The sequence below is a fragment of the Alligator mississippiensis genome, chromosome 5 (genome assembly GCF_030867095.1).
Source record: "Alligator mississippiensis isolate rAllMis1 chromosome 5, rAllMis1, whole genome shotgun sequence".
In the NCBI taxonomy this organism is placed as follows: domain Eukaryota; kingdom Metazoa; phylum Chordata; order Crocodylia; family Alligatoridae; genus Alligator; species Alligator mississippiensis.
The window spans coordinates 36,739,085-36,762,965 of record NC_081828.1 but is presented as its reverse complement, the minus strand read 5'-3'; the positions used below and the strand labels follow the sequence as shown (position 1 = coordinate 36,762,965).

At 40.1% G+C, this 23,881-nt stretch overlaps 1 protein-coding gene across 2 annotated transcripts in view; it reads right to left on the bottom strand.

Moving 5' to 3' along the window:
* SNX7 (sorting nexin 7) overlaps window positions 1–23,498 on the bottom strand; it is a 68,155-nt gene extending 44,657 nt beyond the window's left edge. Inside the window, exons 1-6 of one of the 2 annotated variants that reach the window (XM_014599774.3) lie at window positions 23,333–23,498; window positions 8,779–8,961; window positions 6,233–6,343; window positions 5,671–5,835; window positions 4,474–4,675; window positions 1,803–2,002 (exon numbers count right to left, since the gene is read on the bottom strand). In XM_014599774.3, the coding sequence (XP_014455260.1) occupies window positions 1,803–2,002; window positions 4,474–4,675; window positions 5,671–5,835; window positions 6,233–6,343; window positions 8,779–8,961; window positions 23,333–23,446 (975 nt within the window). In that variant the 5' untranslated portion in view covers window positions 23,447–23,498. The remainder of the gene's footprint in view (window positions 1–1,802; window positions 2,003–4,473; window positions 4,676–5,670; window positions 5,836–6,232; window positions 6,344–8,778; window positions 8,962–23,332) is intronic. The other variant, XM_006263170.4, reaches the window with a different exon arrangement.
* Window positions 23,499–23,881: the final 383 nt, after the last annotated feature.

The window sequence follows — 23,881 nt, the reverse complement described above, 5'->3', positions numbered from 1 at the left end:
GTAAGACTCAAGATGGAGGATTGTTACCTACAATCTTACCAGCCTTTCAAATACAATAAAAGCTACCTGACAGGCCAAAGAGAGTACAAGACCTAGGGGCTTGAAGACATATGGGATAAGGGACTTTAGTATTGTCCTAGGGTAAAGACCGGTTTATTCACTTCGTAGTAGTTACTGGTATGCAGGCTTGTGTTCTGAATTTACGGGCCAGTCAGTTGGTCTTCTGTGACCTCAGTGTAGAGTCTGAACATGTAAGGAAGTCATTTCTTCTGTCCCAGATGACTCTGAATTTCCCTCTGTGTCCAAGCTTTGAGATCCCTACACGGGCCACTAAATATTTCCAGATGGTAGTTGTTGTGGAAAGTTCAGGAGGCAGTGACCATCAGCAGGGGACTTCCTGTGAGGCATGGGGAATGGAGGTCCCCAGTTGAGGGAGCTGGCTGTGACTGAGGAGAGGCTGACCCCAAGAGACTTTCACAGGAATTTTTTTTAAGGGCTAAGTGGTATTCCGAACGTTGGATAAGGATTTTATTAGTTTTGTTTTACCATATTCTGTTGTAAAATCATTTTATTGCTTTTTTTCTTTGTTATGCCATTTGTTCTTGTAATAAAATCTTTTGTTTTTATGATACTTTTCCAATGTGGCTGTGGTAAATTGTGATTTCTGGCATACCCATTCAGCAGATTAGGGAACCAACAGCCTTACATAAACCCAGGGTCCATCTTTGACAGCACCCCAACACCTCAAGGTTTTGTCTCAGTGGTTTGTACTAAATGCAAATTAGCAGATCATTGACTGAATTATCCAACTGATCATCACACAGCATAATGCCATGTTGACAGTTCACTCTACTAGGACCATCCTGATTACAATTACAGGTTTATGTTCTCTGCAATGTAATGTGTTCTCAGGAGATTACTCTTTCAAAAGGGAGCTTTATCAGAGTCTCCTGGATATACAAAATGTTATTAATTCTAATTAAGGCCTGGAGAAAACCTTGTCCTATACACTTCTTTACTACCAAGCAGACAGCTTTTAAGTTTCTCCAATTGATGTCCCTGAAATGATTCATGCTCAATCATGTTTGCCTATTGAGCAAGAGAGGGATTTTCCTGGGAGATAAAGGTTTTCCAAGGTCTCTCACCAATGGGAGAACCTATAAAAACAAACAAACCCCCCCTATGGTAAGGTCCTTAAATGGAACTGAGTGCATGGTGCCATGGCAAAACACTGTTTAAGTGGGACATACGTGGCAAAACTGGAAGTTGGTCTCTCTAAAAGGAAAAACATTGTCCCCATTTCTGTATCAGTCACCATTTGGGAAGGAAAAAGATATGAACTGGTGTTTCTTGAACCCTTTTGCAGTATAGGACAACTGTTGTCTACTAGTATGTAGAGCTTGAATAAGATGAGATAATTGTCTACACAGAAAAGAATGGACAACTTTTAATATTGTTGTTATAAGAAATGGAAGGAGGAAAACTGAAGGTGAATCATCAGAGCAAATGAAAATCACTGATTTGAATTGGACACTTCTTGCCTGATTAACAAGGAAGAAACAACAAAACTCAATGTCATGCTAGCAGGCAGTGACCCTAGGGGAAATCACTATTGACTTTCTTTTAAGGGTGTATGAATGGGATAGCTTGGGTACAGAAGCAGTGCATTAACTTGGTGTTCTATGTGAGCTAAATAGGAAAAAAAATAATACAATTAATACAAAACCGCCTATAAACACAGCAAATGTTCTCTGCAAAGGTCACTGCATACATCAGAATGTATAAGTCTTATGTGGTCTTACCATTAATATGTCACTGTAGAGAACATATTCGTGTATAACAGGCAACAGGTTTTCTGAAAGTCCTGTCATCCGTTTCTCAGTAGCTTTGCAGCATTTGTCAATGCAGTTGGCAACACCTTTTAAGGAGTCCACTAGATCTTCTTCTGATGCAGACCAGAGCGTGTGGATTGGGCCATATTCTTTCATTTCATGAAAATAATCTTAATATGAAGATAAGAGCATATTAGTGCTCAGATCAGTAAGAGCTAAGTGATATTAAGTGCACTTATAGATGTATTGTATAAAAAGCATGCAAATTGTAACTAGGGTTTTGAAATATGCTGAATGATTCTATAAAAGAAAGAGATGTTTCATAACACCTCTTTTTTGTTTTTACTCATTAAGCCATAATAATTAAAATGTTGCTAAAAAATCTATAAGAAAAAATAATAATTTCGAAAGAGGAAAAATACTGCATATAGACACAACAGGTTTACCAGCAGTACTTAAGCAACGTTCTGGAAATGTTACCAATTCTAGTAGTATTCCTCAATTTAAATATATAGATAGTATCTCAAAAACAATTTCTACTTTTATAATCCAAAACCAGCATATAAATAGCTAATGTATTAACTCAGAGAATAGGGTCCAGAACCTACTCAGAAAACCATGTCATTTTAGTAATATAAAGTTTTGGTAAAGCAAATATTTGGTGCAGTACAAGCAAGTGGAGTATGGAGGCGAAGACATAGCCCAGAGCTTGTGGATCTTTACAAAGACCTGATGTTTTGAGCAAGATAAAAGCATGGAGAATAAAATGGGAAGAGAATATTGCAGGAATTGTTGAGAAAAGGCATGTGAGGGGTATCAGACCTCAAGGTAAACCAAAGCAAAGATGGAAAGACAACATAAAAACTGATCAGGAACAGAGGGGCGAAGATGCAATGAGGTAAAAGGAGATTGCGCAAGACAGGAGAAAAGCTCCTTGAGGCCTGTGAAACCAGAGAGAGAGAGAAAATAACTCAATGTAAGGAAGGTAAAATTTGGCTTTACAGTACATGTTGACAATATTAGTGTTCAAGTGTTAAAACTGCTACTTAACATGGGATAAGGCCCCCCATGACTCTAACACTACCTTGTAATTAGTCTATTCCACCAGGTTTCACTGCCCCTCCAGTTTCAGTGTCCCTTGCAATTTGGTTGCAGCAGAACGTATACCAAAGAAACATCCTACAAACAGTCATAAAACAGCTGTGTAGGATGGGAAAAGTAATGCTTATTTTAAGCTTAGCTGATCAAAAAAGCCTCTGGAAACTTTAAGGTGCCTACAGGGGGCGTAGGACTAGCAGAAAGTATCACTGCTGGATAACTAACAATAGTTTACTACTGTGACAGCAGCTTTGCAGAGCATGAGCGGTCTGCAATCACTGTTTGGAAAATCTGGAAAGAAGATACATCTGGCAGTACATGAGAGCACATCAAACTCCATGAAGTTCTCTCACAGGTATTTTGGCACTAGTGCTTTAATCGTATACCCAAGAACTTCTCCTTACTATATGCCAACTACTTCCGCTGGAGTGAACTATTAAGGTAAAAAAAGGAATCCTTTTGATGAACATGTATTTAATTTATGCCAACAAACCCCCACTTAGTCAGAACATGCTGAGATCTGGAGCGACAGAATACTGTAAACTGAAGCAGACAAAGCCTTAGTTATTATTGAACACAGTGCAGCTCTTCAAAGTAGTTTTTACATTTGAGAAAAATCCCTAAAGCACTGACCAGTGGGATTTTGAAACACAAGGCCAGTGTGAGATCAAATTCAAGTTCAGAAAGTTTATAATGTAAATCTCCATGAAGGTATGCAAACTGCTGTTCCTTTCAGAACAAATAAGAGTTTAAGATTATGAGAAAAGTAACCTTCTTATCAAGGGAAATTCTAACAAGCAGACTGTTCCAAGAACCCATGACAAAGGTTATGGCCAAAAGAGAAGCTAACATTTTAAAAAATTCTGTTTAGTGGGGCAGAATACAGGAAATCGAATCAAACAAAAGATACAAAAGAACAGACATTGTGGGATTCAGACTGTCTGAGATTCAGACAATAGTGAATCTGAATTTAGTATCTGAATCAGAATACCAGTAGGAAACAAATGTTTATACTTCAATTTGCATAGAAATCTAATGTCCGTACAAGTTTTTTTCCCCAATTAGCACAGTGAAAAAACAGCCAGACTTCTATATTCTCTTAAGTGTTGGCTTCACACTGGAGAAATTAAATGAAAGGTTAACTCCCCCACCCCATTAGTGCCTTAGTCATACTGATTTTGAAAGCAAAGTCTGGGGGAACCCAATATTGAGCAAAAAACAGTGATGTTAGCGACAAGTTATTTTCCTTTTCCTTTCCTGAAAGATGAGCATTGCACTTCTTGCATCTATCCTGCCACCTTCAAGCCAATGAAGGTTACAAGATGTGAATCTTTGCATGCCTGCATGTTGATCTCTCTCAGGAGGCCACAAGGATGAACAATTACAAGAAAACAATAAAAAACACATTTTCTTGTCCTGTTTTTTCTCTCTCTTGCTAGAAGCCAATGATTGGTTTAATGAAACTAAATTTCTTTTTCACAGAAAATCATTAGTAATTAGTCAAGTACATTAAAAAAAAACAAGATTCATTGTTCATACTTACCCCTTTCTTCCTTATAAATTCTGTGGGATATTTTGTCCAGCAAATTTATTTTCTGAGTAAATATTTCCATGTAGTCATTCATTTCCATAAATATTTCAGGACGATTTTTAATTCCTCCTCTTACTGAGGAGGCTACAGCTCTTACAGTTTGTCCCATTCTGCTAAACAAACCAGGACCCTGCTTCTTGTGAGATGAGAGTTCCTAAAAATGTAACATGCATTATGTATTTTGAAGTTCTCTTCTCTCTTCTATTTAAAAGCAAATTTAAAAAAAATACACAGGCTTTCATAAAATAGATTATTTTAAATATCTAAATGCTAGATTTTATAGTAATATTTTGAGCTATGTAGCATTTATAAACATTTTAACATGGACACAGTTGGTATATATTTACTTATATTTACTAGAGGCTGCATAAACAAGTGTAACCATTCTGTGCCACAGGTTGGCAACACTTTCCTGAAGCCAGTAATATGATGGAGGGTAGGAGAAAAAGACAAGATGGCAGAAAACCTTTCTCCCTTTGATCTTTAGGGCAAGTCAGTCAGCAGGCAATACAGCCTGAGGGGTTGGGGGGGTGGTAATATGTTCAGGAAGGAGCCATTCAGAGGGGAAATTTGTGTTCTTATGGGTGGAAGTAAACTGCATTTTTCTTCTTCCTGTCCCCTCCACTTCTATAAATTGCTAATGTAGATTTCGATGCACTAGAGATCAAGTTTTTGAACACAAAATCCTTGTTTTATTTTCTAGCTCATACATTTTGTAAAGGTACAGTGGGAAAATAAATGGAGAGTCATTGGCTGCATTCTCAATTATAATTTTTTTTTAAATAAGAGCAAAAAAGGAGAACAATGTAAAAATGTTTAAAATACTATGTTATATAATCCTGGACACTTACATGGATAACAGGAACATCCAGAGTTAGTATAGTAAGAATAACAAAAAAGACATAAAAGACATGTCATGTTTCAGCACATAAAACAAGCTAAAGCACAGTACAATGGAGTCTTCTTTATTGTCAAGCAATTTCTTAATTGACCACTGTAGCATATTAAGATCTTTTACTAATGGCAGATTTTGTATTATACCTAGCCACCATTAGACAGAAGACACTGAAATTGGCAAATATTCACTCATTTGTTCTAGTACTATAATCAATAATTTCCAAATTATTCAGTTAGAAAATGAGATTTTACCCAAGCTTGTGCAGTAAGAAAAATTTTGAAATCTTCATTAAAAGTTAAAGTTGGATGATCAGCAATTCTGCTTAAAAATTTCTGCAGTGCTCTTCTTCGAGTCTCAATGAACTCTTCACTAAATCTCTCCACCATTCCTTTCATTATAAATTTTTCAGGCAATGGCTAAGGAAAAAAGAAAAAAAAAATATAATATTGCACAACTTTACATATTAGGTATATTACAATAGTTCTCCTAGCTATAACACTGGAGAGACAGCTTTTAAAATTTACTATGTAAAAATCTCAACCCTTAGAAAATTAATGCAGTCAGCAATGTTATAATCTTGATTTGCCAACAGATAGCGCATAAAGATAAAGCTACAACTAGAAAAAAGTATGGGGAAGAGACAGCCTAATTTGTCAGTGAATTATGTGCCTCTACAAAAAGAATAATCAAACTATGTTAGCCACTCAATGTTTGTTAGACTCTAGAACCCTGATAGTCTCTCCTTCAGCTCTGGACAAATAAATAGAAGCATCTTAAATAAGTATGATAATGCAAAAAATATAGCAAACCAACAGGAATAATCAATGTTGGATGCGCTTCTTCAAGTCTACTCTTCAACCAAAGGAAATCTTGGTATCGTCTTCGAACTTCATATTCACTTGAGTCAAATTCACTACGAGATGTCTGAAACCATAACAAAAAAATTAAGATAGAAAAGCTAAGAGTAATTAAAAATTGAAAAATTCTAATAGCAATTTAATACTATAAGCGGTGATACAAATAAAACATTTTAAAGAATAGTGCACTTGTATTGTGAAAAGGTAAGTATAAAACGGTGCAAATGGAGTGACTTATAATGTTTCAATTACTACCTTTATGCAAGATTTCCTTTCCAATAACTAAAGTGCTTTTGAATTAGGTTATTTTCTTTCAAGTGGTTATGAAGCTGAGTATAAGAAAACACTATCTTTTAGCATTTTGAGGGTATGGACAAATGTACTTTTTAACTGCTTTAAAAGTATAAAAGAGCTGCCCCTCAGGAGCACACAACAGATATTACATCTGCATGATCCTGAAGTGATGCAATTTAGCTTAACTACACTGACTTTGACTTGAATGACTCAAGACTAAAGTTTGAGTTGTTTTGCTACACTTCTGTTACTAAAGAATCATGCAAACAACAGTTACAATCTTATATCAGTATCATTTTATAGGCATGCAATTGCTACATTTGTCTATACCCCAAATAAACTGGACTAGCTGAAGCATGCCTGTAAGACCTGCTGATATCACAGAATCATAGAAAATTTGGGTAGGAAGGGACCTAAAGAGGTCATTTAATCAACCCCCCTGCTCAAAGCAGGACCATCGTCTGAGCAGGGGGTTAGACTAGATGACTTCCTGAGGTCTCTTCCAACCCAAATATCAGTAATGTACTCACATGCCCCCCTCCTATTTTTTCTTTTTTGAAGCTAGAATCATAATTTCTGAATGCTTTGGAATTGGCAGAATCACATATTTGTACTTCAAATCAATGTTGCTAAGAAAAAATAGAAGAAAAGATGCAGGACACAATCCCTCAACCATCCTATCTTCCCATAAAAAAACTCTACCCCTATTGTATGAATATGCATAAAATATGAATGATGTGTAACAACAGAACAAACCCTCACATCCTGTCAATGTTTTAAGAACTGTTAATATCCAATCTAAACATATCTTTTTTAAGAATGAACAATTTCTATTTGATAATGTTTTAAATGAACCTTCAAAAAAGAAGCTAGAGTACAGTACAAGAATTTAAGATAGCAATTCTCAAAGTGCAGTCTGAAGAGTGAATGCTGATAATCCTCAAGGATCTGGCTGGTCAAATAATTCTGGCTTTTCTCCTTATTTCCAAGTAAAAAATTGCATTCAGAGATAGCTCAAATACATTAAATGGTTTCTTAATATTACCTTTTCATTTGAAAATTGCTGTATTTGCCACAAAAATGATATATAACTATGAAAGAGGAGGAAACTTTTCCCTATGATAGCAAATGATCCAATAATAGGCAGTGGTGGATTAAAATTTACTGGGGCCCTGGGCAAACAGAAAAATGGAGGCCACCCACCAGGTGAAGACAGGTTCCCTCTGTGCCTGCCAGGGGGCTGTGGCTGAGCCTGCCCAGCTGCCTCAGTGTGTCCGGGGTGAGCCAGGCGGCAGAAGTGCTGCTGGGGTGAAGGCAGCCCCAATGCTAGCCCAGCCCCTCCACCCGGCAGATGTCACACAGCCAGGGCCATGGTCCCTCAGTGCCATGGGATGGGCTGGGGCCAGCTTGAGGGTGGAGGGGGTCATGGGCTCTGGCCCTGGGTTCCCACCTGTCCTTCTGCCAGCCCAGGTGGGGTGAGATGGGGCTGTCTTGTCCCAGCGGTGCTGGTGGCTACCCACATACGGCAGAGAGTGGGACCACCCATGGGGCCTTCTGGCAACAGATGGCCCCAGGAAGCCACTGCCACCCTCAGAGAGCCTCGAGCCCACCCCTAGCCCCTGGCCCTGGCCCAGCTGGAGAGGAGGCAGTGCACGCTGCTCACCCCAAATCCCAGCAGCCATGCTGCCCCTGGCACTGCAGGGGGCCCTGATTGGCAGGGGCCCCTGGGCCTGTGCGTTAATCCACCCCTGATAATAGGAAAGCAGAAATGAAAGGCTTTGGAGGGGGGGGGGGGGCGGGGAGGTGATATCAAGGGAAGAGATATTGACAGTGAAGAACAAAGTTCATTTCCCTACAACCTACCCCCAGACTCCATGAGAACATACACCAATACAGTCTCTGCAAACTGAGTCCAGTTTCTAATTACTATATTTTTATCTTTAGAGCATTCAGTCATGCAAAGATGCACATGAGTAGCTTTGCTACCATATGAGAAATATAAAATCTAAACAATAGTTTCAAATACCTTTACTGGGCTTTTAACTCATGGCACAATTAAATTAGGATTTGGAAATATTAGGAGAATGCTGCAAGGGGGTTATATAAAAGCCCTTTAAACTACCCGAACACTTGAAAATTTTCAAGAAATTAAGATGGCACTTATGCATTTAGAACTTATAACACTTAAGAATACCAATAAAAGCCTACCTTTGTAGCAACTCTATAAGTAATGAAAGTCTCAATGGCAGTAATGTGGCTTTCAGGATCATCAACTGTAATGAAGAGGTCTCTTAATCCTGGCTCATCTTCAAACTTGTAATGGTTTATCATAGATAAGGGGGATGTTGGTATCAAAGGACTGAATGGATTTGCCTCAGCCAATGATGCATCCTACAGAAAAGACATTTGAAGTAATTTCCATTAATATATAAAAATACAAGTCTTTGGCATCAAAATAAATAAATAAATAGCTCGGAAACAAACAGCTATGATGGTGAAACAAACAGCAAGTAAAAATGCTAAAATTTGCTAGCTGGCAAATAAATCTATTATGCTTTTCAGAATTCACTTTAACAAGCAGATATGAAAGAAGAATGTAACTTATTTTATGACTGACAACAGAAGATCATTTGACAACAGTGTTATGAATAGCTAGAATGAAAACTTGCCTACATTGCAAGAATTAGTTGTCAATCCAAACACCAGCTAACTGTATAGGATACTTATCCAGCTCATTAAATTTGTTAGAGGCCAATTACCCAGGACTGAAGAAGACTGAATTATCTTGAGCAGCTTGACCAAGGTGCATAAAAATTGATGAGTTTTTTAAAGTTTGTTTTAATATAAATGGGATGTTATATTTAATTCAAATACATTATTTTCTTTTTAAGTATATTTAAAATTTGTAATTCAGAATTTGAAACTGAATTCATTTTAAATCTCCAACATTTTACAAACTTATTTTCTTATGTGTCCAGATCATTTGAGGCAGTTTTATCTGACTAATAAAAACATCATTTGGAATTGTTTATGCTTTTTTAACATTTGACTTTCAATTTCCATCCAAATGAGACTTAACAAAAATAATGACAAAAATAAGGATTAAGAACAGGTGACCAACTGGCAGCTTGAGTGTCACAAGTGGCACGGGCAGCTTCTGGGTGTGGCACATGGCAGATATGGGAGGAGACAGGCTGCACAGCAACATATAGGGCAGGAAATAGAAAGCAAAGCAGCAAATTTCTGAGACAGCACAGGGAAGGAAGCAGAAAGCAAAGCTGCAGATCAGGCAGGGGAAAGTGGCACTTGAGGAAGCTGTGGGGCTAATTTGTGGCACACCTGCCCAAAAGGCTGGACGCTACTGATCAAGAACAAAAGGCATGATTCAGTTTTATGACATAATTAAAATGTAACATTCAAGAACCATGTTAAATAACTACTTACATAAATATGTATAGACATATTTTATTTTCTTGGTTAGTAAAAAGGGTATCAAATTTAGTATAGGGATATACTGAGCTGTAAATCATCAGACTTCAATAGCTGCCAGTCAAAAAGGTCTTTTTTCTAAATAAAGGTTTAAAACATACAGATGCAAATAAAATGAAAAATCATGATGAAAATCAGAGAATTAAAATTTACTCAATCTAAATCAATCCATCAAACTGATCAATATAGCAACAACAAATGATCTGGACTGCTTCCTGTAATCATTCATTTGAAGATATTTTATTTATTGTTCATAATATTATTTAAATAATTTTAGGCATGGTTATTAATCAGAGAATCCTTGAGGTTTAAAATATCAGCAATATAAGAAATTTTTTTTTTTTTACTCAGTTGTACCAAGGTACACATTTTATAACTACATGTGCTGCTATCACTGAAAAACAGGCCTTCCTGGACTGAAAATGAGAGCCGTTAAAAACCAGTGCCTAACAATGCAGTTTGGGACTGCTGTGCTTTTTCTCGTGTGTGTGTGCAACATCTCCATTTTTAGTTAAAACTGTATTATGCAGAAAGAATTAGGTAGAATGCAATGCTAATACTTCTGCTCTTGGGAGAAAAGAGTGCTGTACATGTTTAAGAGGTTACAGACTGTTAGTTTGCACCTCAGATTAAAATTCCATTGAAAGACAGTGCCTCCAACCACAAAATAACCTTCAATACAATACTGATACATCATTCCAGTGATGTTTCAGAAAAAGAAGCACAATCTAATAAATAATCAGAGCTTATTCCTCCTATCAAGGTATAAGCCACATATGAAAGACAATGTTTATTGGAAAATATCAAGCAAGACTGATGCAACAAGCATCATGGTGGATATTCAAACATCATTTTAAAGTGGATGAGGCTTTTACAGCAGAGAAAAAAGGCACTGTCTAGTCCATAATCTTTGAAGTTAAATATATATTCAGCAACTTCCTGCAAGAAAGGAAGATGCATATACATTTAAATAACTTCAGCAGTAAAGTCAAGAAGGGTTTTCACATTTACCATTTCAATTTGCTTTATCACCATCAGTGGGAAAAACAGATTTAACACACTGGCTAAATCAGAGATGGTAGCTTCAATGGGATGAAAAAAGTTTAAGATTACCCTCATTTTAGTTTTACAGGCATGTCTGAAGACAGAATAGACACGTGTTCTTTGAAGCTGCATATATAAAACTAAACAAGTTAGCATATCAAGAGCTCATAAGGACAACTTTACAGAGCTGGATTCTTCTTGCCCGTCCATTTTCAGGCAGCTAGTCGCATTCTCAGTAATTCCAGCACAAACCATTAATTTGTTCTTGCTTACTAGCTGTCAGCTCAACCCAAATCAGAGGTCACACTTTCTTTTGAGGAACCTCTCATTTTCAAGACTTGAAATGTCTTTTACTTTGTGTTACAGAATAGTATGTCTCTGTATCAAACTGTGATTTCCAACTCACATTGTAACTCCCAGGTTGACAAATGTGATCTACATTACATAACTGCAGATGCTTAGAGATATTAAAGATAGACCTAAAGCACACTGTTACACACAGCTGCAACTGGCTTCAAATCAATGGAGTTTACCACTAGAGCAACTGGTTTCCTACAGTGAAAAGCCAAACTAGAAGAAACTATTGTTCCCAATGTGCTGTGAGTGGACTATCCAGATGACTACCTTCTGGTGGTCTGCAGCTGATTAGCTGGTCACCTGACAGGAAGGGGAAGGAATCTTATATAAGAGTAGCATTTGTGCTCAACTCTCTCTCTAACTTATTCACATCTGCCAAGCAGAAGAATTGCATAAGGTAAGGTACCCATGTACCTACTCTGAGTGACCTAGGACACCCAAGACCAGGTGAGCATTAACTTAGGGAAATGGGTATGAAAAACAACAAAAGCCTAAAAATCTGTAAAAGTTATCTAGTTTAAGGGTAAATATAACTGTTGTTAAGTAACTCCTGTGCAAACTCTGTTTTCCTTGTTTTAAGTGCTGTGTGTTCTGAAAGGGTTAAACCACAAACCGGAACGATGGAATTCTAGGGAAGCTTGATTATATGACCGGGGAGATATGGGCGGTCTTAGCACTTGTTCAGGGGCTCTGGTGTCTAGACTGGGAGTCCTACAACACAAAGAAAAAGGCCATACAGAGAGTATACCTAAGAGCATTCATGCACATGTAGACGTGCCTACTGATAACCTACTGGGGAACCTAGCTCACCCTCAGTTAACACCAGCACATAAACCCAGTTTGAGCTACCTGCCATTACTAGAATACCATGAAATACTCCTTTACTTAGACTTAACAGTCTAAAATGCGAGAGAATGAGTAAATAATTGTTACTGTTCACAACTATTTTTCCTTCATATAGTTAATATTCTCATTCTAGACTCCCTTTTTAAGCTACTTTTCTTTCTATGCCATTTCAATAAACTATACGAAATCCCAAAGGTGTGTTCATCCAACAGATCTACAAAATTACCAGTTTCAAGTACCTACTGCCTTCTACATAGGGTACTTAACCCTAAAAAACTAACATAATTGCCCTCAATACGATCCACTAATTAACAAAAAGTGAGGGTGGGTGTGTCTAAGGTGAGATTTGAGGGGAATGGCTGAAATAACAGTAACCAATATATTAGCCATGCTACAATTCCCTTCTGTTCCAAGGGTGTTGTTGTGGGACTAGAAGGAAATGTGAAGTCAAATTTGCCTTTGACTTAAACAGGATCACAACTTAATTTGGAGTTTCTTTCCTCATCTCATTCTTCCCCGACCCAAACCTCATTGCCATCTCTCTCCTCTGGAGGTTGCGGCACTTCTTCCCAAATATAAACATGACATATGTACTTAAGATGACCTTAACTTTTTGTCCCCTTTCTATCTCTCTTTGAAAAGAACTACACATAAAATGCAAGGAATGTTAAGCTCATTAGCTGTTTAAGACTTTAATAACTAGTACTGTATAGGAGCTTTACTATCAGTCATTTGATTAATTTTACCTGATTCCTTCCTATACACACTTAGTTCATTGAGTATAGGGTATACTCTAGAATCTAGTCAGTTGGCTTGAGGTGTGGGGAAATAAATTGAAGTCATGCTTTCTTAGAAGCATAAAGCCAGTTGGTCCACGTACAGGCAGAATGAGAACTATTTTCAAAATAAGCCAGACTAGACGGCAACACAAAAAAGGACATGTGTCAGCTCTCCTAAGTACAACTCAGGCCTTCAGGGGATGGAAAATGTACATGAGCACCGAAAGGATTTGAATAACCATATAGTTGAGGGACGTTCAATTTTTAGACTGAAAATTTAAACTATCTGGCTGTGCTTTGGTTGGCAAGTCACACTGTGATTACTCAGCTTGCTTATGAAAGCATAGAGCCAGAAGACTTCAGAAACCTAGAAGGATTTGTGCATTAAGGCACATTGCCTTCTCTTCATTCTTTTTATAATCAAAGTAATCCATAACTGTAGAATATGCAGTACACTGTTCATTGTTGGATAGTTTTAATAATATTTAAAGGAAAGCAAATAAGCATTGGGTTTTCCCAATCTGTTCAAAATCTTGTCATCATATTCAAACTTCAGAGTTTACTACTTTGAAGTTTCTCTTGAAATTCAAGTGGTGTGATAATCCAAATACTAAAACATGAGAGTATTGGCTAGGTGGCAGAAGTGCTTACAAAAGGTGAAGTCAAAGTAGGCTATCTGAAGCAGAAATAGGCCTGATGCTCCCTGCAGATGCTAAGGAAGAGAGAGAAGCCCCCAAACAGCAGTCTCCCCAGAATAAATTCCTGAATCTAGTGCATTAAGGAGAAATGTACTGTACTGCTGACTGAACAGTGGTTCTACCAAAAAGAGCTGCTGGTTACCAGTTACTACTCAAATACTCTGTATGTGATTTTGTTTGTTTTGTTTTGTTTTGTTTTGTGTTTTTTGTTTCAGTTGTTGCTGTTCACGTTGGATCTACTGGACAGTTGAAACCACCTTCCTCTCCTTATTTGGCAATAAGGAGAGGAAGGTAATTAAAAGAGCACTAGCAGAAGAAACTGGCCTGTAAGTAAGGGTTGTTGAAGCCATAATTTTGGGACAAAGGTACCAAACCCGAAGTTTTTTTTTTTATGCAGCATGCATATGGTAAGAGGCAATGCTAGTAGCATTTGGGGATAGAGAGAGAAACAGATATTGATACTGAAAAAAATGGTTTCCATTAAAAAAGCAAGCAGTGAGAAGGGAAAGAAACTACATATTATACCCCTATTAACATTTAACACACAGGATTTTTTTAATGGGAATAAAATGAGGAATTCAAGGCTTTCTAAGATGTCTGAATTGTTGATCTTGCCATGATCTGCACAGAGTTCATTCCCAGGCTCAGGTACAAAAGTTAGTGGAACAGGTTCAATAAATAACACAATGCATCTGCCAACTTGAAATCTAGTCAGCTCCAAAAATGGATTTAAATGGGTGCCCCTGTCTCATACCAGTTAGTGATTTCCTTTTTAACAGTATCTTTTCCTTCTCTTGTAATATTAACCCACACAAATGGAAAAATCTAGGGACCTTATACTGCAAATGGATGTACCAGAGAAGATCCAAGTGTCCCAGTGAATAAGATTTGTTGCAGATGATCCCGCAAACTTATTAGCACCTAAAATCTAGGTGTAGTAAAGAATACTGGTGCCTAACAAATTAGGCTTTTGGCCCCCAGAGTAGAACACCTAAACCTGTTGGGCACCTCCCTATACGCTGCACAGAGACTTGGGCATCTGAAAATGGAGAACCAAAAAACTTGCCCACTAATCAGGGATGACCTAGAATTAGGCAACAGGAAGCACTGCATTTAGGAATCTATCCCTCTTTGGAGCTTGGACACTTGACTCAAAGCTTCAGGGAGGTGTCTCTGTGAAGCCAGGATCCAGCCTGGAATCCTATCACAAGTGCAGGGTCCTATAATTCATCTTTGAAAGAACTGAGCAAGATTTCTTTAAGCCCGGCTGGATGAGGAGGTGATGATGGTATGCACGCACCCTTTTCACAATCTAGTGGTTCATGCACCCACTTGTGATTCAAGAATGGAAATGAACCTTGGGTTCAAGACCTTCTTCAACCTGAGGGGGCTCAAACTTGCATCTCCCACATTTTAGAAGAGTTTCCTAATCACCAAGGTAGAAGAGACTGGATGGGTGTACATTTTACCCCTCCTATCGAAACTATTCTTCTGTGTAGAACTCAGGACTCTGCCCCCCACCCCCTTCCCAGAAGAATGACTGTACTAGTAGACTCATGTATTCTCTGCTCCCAGGAGTCTCTGTTGTACAGTGACACAGTTTTGTCAAAAGGGGTAATGATGACCCTCACTTGGCCTAGATCAGCATTTCCCAACCAGTGTGCTGCAGCACACTGGTGTGCCGTCAGACATGAGCAGGAATACAGCAGAATTTTGGGGAGCCAGCCCCCCCCCCTCCCCCCCCCTGTCTGTCTGCAGCAGCAGCAGCAGCAGCAGGCAGGAGGCATGGCTCCAAGTGCTGTGCCATCCCACCCGGTGCCACTTCATGTCCAGTCGCGTGCCATCCCATCCCCTCCCCACGCCACCCCCACAGTGCCGCTCCATGTTTGGCCACGCGCCACCCACCTCCTCTTCCCTTCCTCCTCCCCCCCCACCGCATCCACATCCAAATAAATTTTTTTTTTTATTTATGTAAGTGTGCCGTGGGATGGAAAAAATTGGGAAATGCTGGGCTAGATTATAGCATAGCTGTTTGTTTGTAAACGTACAGCAATAGTTTGTTTCAGTAGTGCTATGCTCCTCCAGAATGTCCGTTGTCTTCAGACTCTCTAAATTATAAGTATATTTAGAGGAGTAGCTCTTCAAGTTGTTACACTTAAAAATGCAATTAAATTTAGCAACTAATTTAGGGCAAGAAAAAAATTGGATGTTGGTCAAGAGTTCTTGTGCATACATCTGACAAAAAAAAAAAAAACTTGCCCTAAAGCACATAATTGTTCAGGTGTTGCTTGGTATTCTGCCCCTCCCACCTTTGGATAAAAATGGGTTTTATTTTGAAGAGAGAATATTTTTTAAACAGGAACTTTTACCTAGGTACCCAATTTTTAAAAGCTTTTCTTATTCTTTCAAAGCAGGAATTACAGTTGTCAAAAATGGAAAACTTTTTTGCAAGGGTTTCCAGAAGTTCCAATTTTATTTTTTTGTTTTGTTTTCATGAAATCCAAGGAAGACAGCAGTCATTTGTTTGCTCTTCCAAAAGAAGCCTTTCCCAAATTTGCCACATTATGTAGGCTTGTTTCTGGGGTAGAGTGTGTATTTAGCATATTCATTAGATTTCTTAAGAAGACTCTTAGTGGTCAGACGATAGCAGCAGATCCTCAAAATATGTAAACTTTCACAAGAACACTTGACTTAAATGGACTTGTTGACTTGAATGGAGCATTGGGAGTCCATACCAGTTGAGTATCTGCCATGAACCTGCGTGCAAAAAAAGCAAACTGATCCAAAAGGGCCATAAATGCAAATGGCTAGTAAAGACTTTAAGTAAGGCTGGTCCAGAACACTTACTAAATACCTTGTAAAATATTAGTAAATAAATATAGATTCATTGTACCTTGCCATTTTAACACAAAATACATCAGTTTGAGTGAAATTCTAGTCTTGGAGGTCTCTTAACTACTCTATTTACCCAAAACCAAGCTGGCCCTGAATTTAAGATGAAACCCCAATAATTAGATTCTATACAAGGAAAACGTATAAATTTGCTATAATTTCCAGGTATAAAACTAAATTACCATAGAGTTTTCTTAAACATGCCCCCCACCCTCCCCAAACTGCTACAGCAGGGAAAATAGTGGCTGGGGAGGGCATCAGGAGATTTCCCCCCTCCAGCCTTCCTGCCACTGGCATCCTGCTCACCCCCAGGTCCTTATACTCTGTCTCTTCCCCCACCCTCTGCTTGGGCTCCGTTCCCTCCTGGAGCATAGCACATGGAAACTCTGCTCTTGCCAGGCCATTCAGCAGTGTCAGCATTGCTCACTGGCTGGACAGGGGACAGTTTCCACGTGCTCTGTGCCCAAGAAGGAACCCAGCCCAAGCCAGAGTTGAACTGCACATAATAGTAAGGGGGAGGCAGAGGGTAAATGACAAGTGGAAGCAGGGGCAGGAGGCTGCCGTGGCTCTGACTCTGGCCCCAACCCAGGCTCAGGCCCAGTCACAGCTGCAGCAGCTGCCTGCCCCCCGCCCCCCAGCAAACTTCGTATGCATCTCTAAGATGAGTGTCTTTGTCCCCCCCCCAAACTGGGCAGAAAAACACTGTTTTAGATTTGTGTAAATGCAGTAAGTAGAGGAGGAGAGACCCTAGAAAAGCCTAGTGGTTGGGATATTTGCCCAAAAGCTAGAAAAGGGACTTGAAAACAGCACTTCCCTTGGATGTGGACATCTAGGCCCCTCTGGGGTAGCTGAATACTTGTATTCATGGGCAAAAAAAATCTCAATGTCTAGCTTTGTTTGTTTGTTTGTTTGTTCTATTGTGGAATTGAAGCAGTTTTTCCAAGAGAAAATAATGTTGTTTTTTAACCAGCCCAAGTGTAACACAAGTTTTCAAAACGTAATAGAACTTGCTGTCTTCATAAAAATTTCAGCCTATTTAATAAAATATATTGTGACCCTCATACAAGGGCTAGAATATCTTTTCAAGCTTTCACAGCTAGTGTTGTTGGTTCAGAGATTCACTTGGGGTAGACCTGGTCTGCCAAAACAACATTCTGAAGCAAATGTTTGTCAAGAAATTGAACAGTAATCAAAGTACTAGCAGCTCTGTCTCTACTGGGTCATCCCACTAGTAATAATGGGTCCACTGATCAAGCTGAGAGATTAATGTGATACACGTGGAACTTCAAAAGAGGAAAATGAAGGGACCAAGTCCATCCTCATAAGTTACCCTTTCTGGAATAAATCTCTTACCTTTTAAATATGGCAAAAGAAAATTGAAAAAGAAAACAAGTCTTATATTTTGAGTACCTTTATAAAGCAAGCCCAGTTAAGGCTGACAAGGTATTCTTTTCAACGTAGACAATATCAGGTTAAAGAACCATATATTTTCCATAAAATAAATTGCTCAAAATATGAATGTCAACTTGAGTGATCTAAGTTTTACCAAATTTTAATAATGATGCTTTTTACCTTTTGCTATGTAGTCTATTTTCACTGCCTGAGAAACTCAGATTGAAGTTAAGTTATGTTTAAGCATTACTGCCCTTTTCAGACTACAAAGTTTCCAGAGCACTATTTTTAGAGACAGTGGTGGGGTAAACCAGGGCTAACTTGTTTTTGATGACAACTTTAGGTTTTTTGGGGAAAAAAGTTTAGCTTTTATTTAAAAAACAAAAAAACAAAAAAAAAATTTGAAGCTAAATTAGGCCCAATAGCTTCTTCATTAGTATATGGAGCATATACAACGTATAATCCAAATTCAGCCATCAGTTCATTGCAACAATCTAGGCATTTGGAAAGATCGGAGGAAAGAAGCCAAGTTGATCTGAGAACTTGGGGAAGAGTATGGCTTTGCAGAGTTCTGAGTTTGCTCAATGCCACTGACTACATAATATATTGAGTAATGTTGGAGTTATGTTGTAGCCATGATGGTCAAGGAATTATGTGAAAAGCCGGAATTTTTGTCAGTGATGCCTTTTGTTGGACCAAATGCATAGTTGGAATTAGTCTTAGACAAGCTTTTAAATGCAAAAAGCCTCACAGATTTCCAGCATCTGAGAGGATTAGACCTGAAATCTGCCTTTTAAACTATAGTTTCGCTTGCTTATGTACAAGTGGTAAGTACAGATGTCCAAGATGAAAAAAGATATTGTACAGTTAGTGTGGTGAAGTCTGTTTTACTTTTAGAAATAACTCATCACTTTGCATACCTTAACAACTGTTATGTTTTCAGTATAGCTAAGCAATATTTCTATGAACCCAGATGGCAGATATTCTAAGTATGATACTTGGCAAACATAATTGTAACCCCTATTTTATGTCAAATGTTCACCTTTTAATAGTTAAGGTGTACTATCCCTTCATGATCAAGCCATAGCATAATTAGACTGAATTAGCAGGAACAAGGATGTCTTCAAATTGGAACTTAATGCCACCTGGGAAAACCTGCCTTAGTCAAATGTGGGTAACCAGGTGGAATGTAATGACTTTTGACATAACAGGTGGTCAGGTTAAAATGTTGTGATACTCAAACCATAGCTTCTAAGCCACAAGCAGCTTCACTTATCCCCTGTGGGTTTTTATAGCAAATAGTACTGTTTTGGGGGTTTTGTTTTTTATGTGAAAGCACTGAGCATGTCTTTCCAGGAACCCTAAATAATACAATGCATACGGTTATATACTGTAGCTTTTACTTTTCCCTTTTGAATTCCAGTGTTTGCCACAATTCCCCTAGGAGCACATGTCATTGTGGCTCGTTTGGTTAACCCTGTGGCTCCTGAGTCAGTCAGTGACACTAGGCTAAATAATCTATTTGACCCTTCTAGCCTTAAACTCTGAGTCACATACAGGCATTTAAAAAAAAAGTGACCCCCCACCCCCCAAACCAAAACAACAGTACTTTACTTTAAACTTGGCGTGCCCCCACCAAGTTTAAAGTGCACATTTGTTTAGACTGTGGACTTCAGTGGGGCTTTTTAGCACTTTTATCTAATAGATGATTGAATCAGCTTTAAAGAAAAGCGGCAAAAAGCTCTGTTGAAGCACCCAACCTATAGAGATGCTGCAGAGGCCAGTCAAACTAATGTGCTGCCTCTTCCAGTAAAGCGTGGTGTGTATATTCGGTTTTGTTTTTCTTCCCCCCCCACCAATATCTGTCAGCAGCCATAATAGACAATGCATAAGTGTTGACAGTGGAGGGGGCACAACTCCACACAACTGCCTTCGCTACTGCCAGGCGCTGGCTTCGGCAAGGCTATAGCCCCATGCCCCACCATCTGCACAGAAATCTTGGGAGAAGCGAGCAGGGAGGGGTGAGGCATGTGCTCCCCTATGCCTTTCCCATGTGTCACCTATACTCTGAGCTTCAGGTATTTGTTACAGTGCTGGTTAGAAAGCATTACTTTTAATAATCCCTAGCAGTTAAGTTTGTACAATTACCTTTCCAGTACAAATGTTTCTCCCCAATATATTCTCCACAGTACCTTCTTAACAGAAATGAGGTTTGCTGAAATTCTGAAAATGCATGTTCAGTTTTAATTATGATCAGTCCTATGTGACATCTGACCCCAAACACATTGCACTGAACTCTATCTCAGTATTAGCTGACTACCTGGGCTATTATTCTGAAGTGTTATCAGATTTTTTCTTTTACTTTTTTTTATGATCCACAACTCATAAATGATTCATGTCTGCAATCTCCATCCAGAGGTTACAATCCATGCAATCAAAACAAACCTAATGCTGATACAATAAAATGTTACTTTCCATAAATTTGGTAAGCAAATCTATAAACCTTTTCAAATAAGAAAGATATTTAATGTCTTCTGTCTGTAATCTGACACTTCAGTTTTAATTTTGTAGACTTAGAAACTTGAGGCTCATAGGGTAGGTGGCTATTACATTAACATCCAATATACTGTATCAGATTTGGCCAGGACAGTCTCAGATTTCATGGGACAGTCCTGGCCAGTTGGTGGAAATTGAAACAAAAGTCCTGGAATCTCAGGGATGTGGGGGGCAGTCTGGTGGGGAGGTGGAGCAGCATGATGTTCTAGGCAGGTGGTTGGGCAGGCACCACTACTGTTGTGCGGGAGCAAGCCAGGTGGACTGGAGCAGTGCCCAGCCCACCTCCAGCTGCTGCTCAGGAGGAGCCAGGCCAGGCATGTGTGGGTGGGGTGGCACCTGCTCCAGCCTACCTGCCTTCCTCACACAGCAGCAGGGGTGCCTGTCTGCCCACCCACCATACCATGCTGCTCCACCTCCCCACTGGACTGTACCCTGTGCCCCTGCCTGTCTGCTTTGGCCTGCAACAATGCTGCTGACTTGGGGAGGGGAAGAGGGCAGTGTCCTGGATTCCCCTAAAAAATGGTCACCCTACATGTACATTTATTTTCTTTAGTCTTTATTCAGCAAACAGATTTAGTAGCATATTCTCTACCAGCACTTAAGTGGTAAGGAAAAAATCACTTTCTGGTATGTTGGATTGATATATTAATGCGCTGAGTAAAAGTGTACCTGCATATACTTAATTTCTTTTTAAAGTTTTATTTCAGCTTCTACACTTTAGAAACATCACTGGGCATTTCACCAGTTAAAACAAAAAATCGTATGTGGGGGGAAAAAAAAAAATTACCAACCAACAAAAGCCAACCGGTTGGAATTGTAATATTTGTTCATGCAAGAGGGAAGAGAACTGTATCCATCCAAGGTGTGAAAGCACAAAGGATTCTACAAAACCATAGTACAATAAAATAAGGTCATGGTGTTACCGCTCAGGCCTTGTATGCAGGCACCCAGACAACACAAAGGACCACTCTTTTTGAAGCCAAATCCAAAATTAGGCCCTAAAAAGCAAGTAGCCTGCAAACTCTTTCAAATGCCTACCCCTATTATTACTACCAACATAGTGAAAAATTGGTCGGGCCTCAATCATAAGATTTGCTTTGTTGGGGTTTTTTTTTGGGGGGGGGGGGGCGGTTAAACTAGATTTTGAGCTTTTTGGATAACTTCAATCATGTTTTCAACCCTTTCATCCTCTTTCCCAACTGATTATTAATATTATAGACTCCAGGAACTGGAGTATTAGACAACAAATATCAAGAGATTAATGATAAAAAAGCAAAAGAGTTGGCAATGCTGGCTTCCTACAGAGTGGTTCCATTGCAGTCTGAGATTATTGAACACAGTTAATGGTGTATCTCCGTGTGCACACATTTAATCAATTTATTGCCTTGGTACCAAAGCAAAATATCAGTGTATAAATTGAGAAAAATAGATAATATACACATTTTAAACTGTTATTGGAAAAAAAATTGAAACTATTCTGAAATGCGCATATTACAGAGCTTAAATATTGCAGGCACATTACATAACTGAAACCCACATAGTAGTCTAATATAGATACATACATTTGTATACAAGTCCTGTAACTTAATCACAAGTCCCAGTAGTTATTTATTTACACTTACTGAAAATTATTAAATGATCATTTTAAAGAGGAGTTGCCTATTAGATATGTCAACACAAGCAGTCAAGACAAAAATCTCTAACAGATCAATTGCTTCTGGAAGTTTAGGAGCACAAAGTTTAGTACAGGAAGGGCTGAAGGATAACTAGGCTTTCCATGAAGTGTACCTACTGGTTCCTGCCTCTACCTGGTAGGCTTTTCATAGTAACACAGACTCACCCACGCCACCCAGGCCAACTGCTTGCATGATAATAAACAGCAAAGTGAGAGAGTGGAGTTTGCGCCCATGGACAAATCTACCAAAGAGTGCCGCCCAACCACAAATGCCACCATAAGGGGAATGGTTGAGAGACAGGCTTTTAGTTTCCAAAATAGCCACTGAAGAAGTGGCTCTACTTAATTTAATGTGGTGGGGAGCACCTCAAGCAAAGACGAGAAGTCATCCAAGGGCTCGCTCCTTAGCTGGCAGAAAGGGAGAAGGAACTTGGCAGAGGCCGTGGAGACGCTCTGCAAAGCCACGCTCTTTCCCTCCTTAGTTCCCAGATCATCTTGGCTCTGTCCTCCAATCCTTCCAAGACTGTTGTAATGAACTGTTGGCTGAGTGTGGTTTATATTTTGTAGGCTAGGCTCTACAGATTAACGTGGAAACTATTTAAAGCCACAAAACCCTTCTGTATCTAATCGATGGGGAATGTGAGAGAAGAACACCTCTTTTCCCCCCTTCCCCCCACCAAAACACCATGGCAGCACTGCGGGTTTGTGAGCGGAGCCGGCCTTGTGCCTGCCTGCAGGCTGTTGGGGCGGAAGCCCCCTTTGCCGCGGCGGACAGGAGCCGGGGCAGCGGCAGGGCTGGACGGCACAAGGCAGGAGCGGGCCAGGCGGCCTCGCCAGCTCCCAGCCACCGTGTCCGCCTCCAACTGCGCTCCGCAGCCGGCGGCGAGCGGGGCCCGGCTCCGAGGAGCTCTCCGAGGGCAGCAGCAGTGTCCCCGTGTGCCAGGGCCGGGCCGGGGCCCGTGCTGCTGCCTGCGCTTTGCACACTTGCCAGGGATGCGAGGCAAAGGGCAGGGAGGGCGCGCCTCGCCCCCTACCTTGCTGAAGACCTCCAGGTCCTCCTCGTCGTCGTCAAACGCCAGCACGTCCGGGGAGCCGGGCGGCTCGGCGCAGGGCGGCGGCGGCGCCGCTTCCCCGCTCTCCGGCTCCATCCTTCCCCGCCGAACCCGGGCGGCCGCTCCGCTCCCCCGGGCGCACCAATTGGCTGCCTGCGGCGCCCGCCCCGCCCCGCCCCGCCGCAGCGCGCAGGACTGGAAGCGGCGGCCGAAGGGGGAGCCAGCCTGGCCGCCCTCCCTTCCTTCCGCCGGGGGCGGGGACCGGGGCCGCGGTCGCGGCCGCGAGCTGCGCGGGGCAGGGAAACGCAGCCGAGAAGCTGCCGGGGGCGGGGGCTCGAGGGCAGCGCTTGCCAAACTCTTGACACTGCGCACCATCTCCTAAACACGACACAGCCGTCAGTACCGCCACCAGATGTTTCGGTTCGACCTTCAGTACCACCAGCAAACTTTTGTCATATAAAGTATGATAAAAGTTTGTCATATAAAGTAATGACAATAAATCTTTTAGCGCGCCCCACTGGCGGGTTGTGT